At 43.1% G+C, this 3,727-nt stretch overlaps 2 protein-coding genes across 2 annotated transcripts in view; one reads left to right on the forward strand and one right to left on the reverse strand.

The window, feature by feature from the left end:
* ZYG11A (zyg-11 family member A, cell cycle regulator) overlaps positions 1 to 3,727 on the forward strand; it is an 83,918-nt gene that overhangs the window by 57,396 nt on the left and 22,795 nt on the right. The gene's annotated exons all lie outside the window — the stretch shown is intronic.
* The window catches only part of ECHDC2 (enoyl-CoA hydratase domain containing 2), a 60,177-nt gene continuing 57,075 nt past the window's right edge, over positions 626 to 3,727 (reverse strand). The window contains exon 9 of the mRNA XM_059374765.1: positions 626 to 748. Coding sequence (XP_059230748.1) covers positions 641 to 748 — 108 coding nt within the window. The 3' untranslated portion in view covers positions 626 to 640. The remainder of the gene's footprint in view (positions 749 to 3,727) is intronic.

Raw genomic sequence — 3,727 nt, forward strand, 5'->3', positions numbered from 1 at the left:
TTTAAAGATTTTATTTATTTATTTGACAGAGAGAAATCACAAGTAGATGGAGAGGCAGGCAGAGAGAGAGAGAAAGGGAAGCAGGCTCCCTGATGAGCAGAGAGCCCCATGCGGGACTCGATCCCAGGACCCTGAGATCATGACCTGAGCCGAAGGCAGCGGCTTAACCCACTGAGCCACCCAGGTGCCCAGCATATCCTTCTTCTAATGAATGAATTGCAATGAATTTTTATGGCATACAGTATACAGTCCTAATACAATATTGGAAACATTGTTACTTTTTTTTTAAAAGATTTTATTTATTTATTTGACAGACAGAGATCACAAGTAGGCGGAGAGGCAGGCGGAGAGAGAGGAGGAAGCAGGCTCCTTGCTGAGCAGAGAGCCTGATGCGGGCTTGATCCCAGGACCCTGAGATCATGACCTGCGCCGAAGGCAGAGGCCTTAACCCACTGAGCCACCCAGGTGCCCCACATTGGTACATTTTAAAAAGTAAAATTATTTACCTGTAATGATAGGCTTATAGGCAGTTTCTCCAATTATGATAGAAAGGCATAGTGTATGGTAATGTAATTCTTTGAAAGCAAAGTTTTAAGCTGTAAGAAAACTAACACTTTCTTAATTTTATACTAAATATCACTTACCTTATGCCATATAAGAATAGGCTGCCCACTTGCAAGTTTTGCATGTGATCTTCTGCATTATGAATGCTTAGGCGATGATGATGATGATGACACAGAAGCATCTCCTACAGTTTTTGTTGTATAGTTGTTAGATGTTCATATGAAGATACATACACAATAGATACATTTATTAACTGTAAGCATGATGATTATTTAGTGCTCATTAAGTGGAAATGGATTATCATAAACGTCTTTATCCTCATCATTTTCATGGGGAATAGGCTGAGGAGGAAGAGGAAGGGTTGGTCTTGCCATCCTGGGGGTGGAGGAGGTGGAGGAAGTGGAAGGGGAGGCAGGCACACTTGGTGTACCTTAACAGAAATATATCTTTCTGTCTGCCACCGTTGCTTTTTCATTTCTCTAAAAATATTTTTATTTGGTACCAGTCCTTCTTCTACCATTTGGTTTAGTTTCTCTGCCCTTATTACAGAAGGGGCCAGGTTATAAAAGAAGTCAAAAGCAGTCTTGAATAATAAGACTCTTCTGGGGACGCCTGGGTGGCTCAGTTGGTTAAGCAGCTGCCTTCGGCTCAGGTCATGATCCCAGCGTCCTGGGATCCTGGGATCGAGTCCCATATCAGGCTCCTTGCTCAGCAGGGAGCCTGCTTCTCCCTCTGCCTCTGCCTCCCATTCTGTCTGCCTGTGCTCGCTCTCTCCCTCTCTCTCTCTGATAAATAAATAAAATCTTTAAAAAAAAAAAATAAGACTCTTCTGTCAGATTATCTAATGCCAGTTAATTTACTGTCACTGCTTCTCCTGCATCTTCTTCCTCTTTGTTGGACACTGGTTTGGAAGTGCTCATCTCCATTAAGTTGACATCTGTTAATTTCTCCCGTGTGGGCTGTATTAGCTCTTTAATTTTTCCAAGATCCTTACCATTAAACTACAAGATCCCACCCTTTTTGGGGCATATCTACAATCTCTTTCATGATTTCCTTGATTGGTTCTGTTATAAATCCTGTGAAGTCATGCACAGCATCTGAACAGTTTTCTTCAGGAGAAATTTATTGTTTCAGGCTTGATGGGTTTTATAGCTTTTTTGATAACCGCAGTGGCATCTTCAGTGGTGTAATCTTTCCACACTTTCATGATGTTCTATCAGGATTCTCTTCGTAGCATTGACAGTCCTTCCTATAGAATACCTGTGTAATGAGCCTTAAAGGTCCCTGTCATCCCCTGATCTAGAGGCTGAGTTAGAGACTCTGTGTTTGGGGGCAAATAGTGCTTTCAGTGTTGAACTTATGGCATTCTGGGTGGCCAGGGGCATTATCCAATATCAAAAGAATTTTATTTTTTTATTATTTTTAAAAGATTTTATTTATTTATTTGACAGAGAAAGACACAGTGAGAGAGAGAACACAAGCAGGGAGAGAGAGGGAGAGGGAGAAGCAGGCTTCCCACTGAGCAGGGAGCCCGAAGCTGAGTTCAATCCCAGGACCCTGGGATCATGACCTGAGCTGAAGGCAGATGCTTAACATCTGAGCCACCCAGGCGCCTCTCAAAATAATTTTAATAAAATCTTTAAAAAAAATAAAATAAAATCTTGGGGCACCTGGGTGGCTCCGTGGGTTAAAGCCTCTGCCTTTGGCTCGGGTCATGATCCCAGGGTCCTGAGATCAAGCCCCACATCAGGCTCTCTGCTCAGCAGGGAGCCTGCTTCCCTCCTCTCTCTCTGCCTGCCTGTCATCTCTGTCAAATAAATAAATATAATCTTAAAAAAAAAATCTTAAAAAAAATAGAATTTTAAAAGGCAGTTCTAAACCAATATTGCACCATATGTTAACTAACTAGAATTTAAAGAAAAATTTTTAAAGGGGTGGGGGGGAAGGCAGTCCTTTACTAGCAAGGTACTTCCTGACTTCAGGGACAAAGTATTGATGGAACCAATCCAGAAAAGGGATTTTTTTTTTTGAAGAGTTTATTTACTTATTTACATATTTGACAGAGAGAGAGGGGTAGAGAGTGAGTGGCAAGCAGAAGGAGAGGGAGGAGCAGACTGACTCCCCACTAAGTAGGGAGCCCTACGTGGGGCTTGATTCCGGGACCCCAGGAGTATGTCCCAAGCTAAAGGCAGATGCTTAACCATCTGAGCCACCTGAGTGCCACCAGAAAGAGGATTCTTGTCCAAACCGTGTTGTACAACCAAAAGACTAGCAGCCAGTATTTATCTTTTCCTTCAAGTCTTGGGGCTTAGCAGCTTTATAGACAGGGACAGTTTTTTTTTTTTTTTTTTTTTTAAGATTTTATTTATTTATTTGATAGAGATCACAAGTATGCAGAGTTACAGGCAGACAGAAGGGGATGCAGGCTCCCTGCTGAGCAGAGAGCCCAATGCGGGGCTCAATCCCAGGACCCTGGGATCATGACCTGAGCCAAAGGCAGAGGCTTAACCCACTGAGCCACCAGGGGCCCCCAAGAGGGACAATTTTTAACCATAAACCCTGGGATCATGACCTGAGCCAAAGGCAGAGGCTTAACCCACTGAGCCACCCAGGAGCCCTGATAGGGACAATTCTTAAGCATAAAGCTAGCTATATTCTCACGAAGCGGTAGAGTTAGCCTGTCCCTTCTTGCCTTCATTCCTGGTGCTCACTTCTCTCTCTAATAAATGTCCTTTGTGGCTCTCCCCCTCCCCAGGATGGGACACTTTCATCTACATTAGAAACTTGTTCAGGTTACTCTCTTTTCTCTTCCATGATTGTCTTAATGGTGTCTGAGAACTCATCTGCTGTGTCTTGATTGGCAGAAGCTGCTTCTGTTATCTTGACATTTTTAAATTCCAACCCCTTTCTAAAATTATCAAACCATCCTTTGCTGGCATTGAATTTTATAGTTTTATTTATTTATTTATTTATTTATAAGATTTTATTTATTTATTTGACAGAGAGAGATCACAAGTAGGCAGAGAGGCAGGCAGAGAGAAGGAGGAAGCAGGCTCCCTGCTGAGCAGAGAGCCCGATGCGGGACTTGATCCCAGGGCCCTGAGATCATGACCTGAGCTGAAGGCAGCGGCTTAACCCACTGAGCCACCCAGGTGCCCCTGAA

This window comes from Mustela nigripes, chromosome 14 (assembly GCF_022355385.1).
Source record: "Mustela nigripes isolate SB6536 chromosome 14, MUSNIG.SB6536, whole genome shotgun sequence".
Classification (NCBI taxonomy): domain Eukaryota; kingdom Metazoa; phylum Chordata; class Mammalia; order Carnivora; family Mustelidae; genus Mustela; species Mustela nigripes.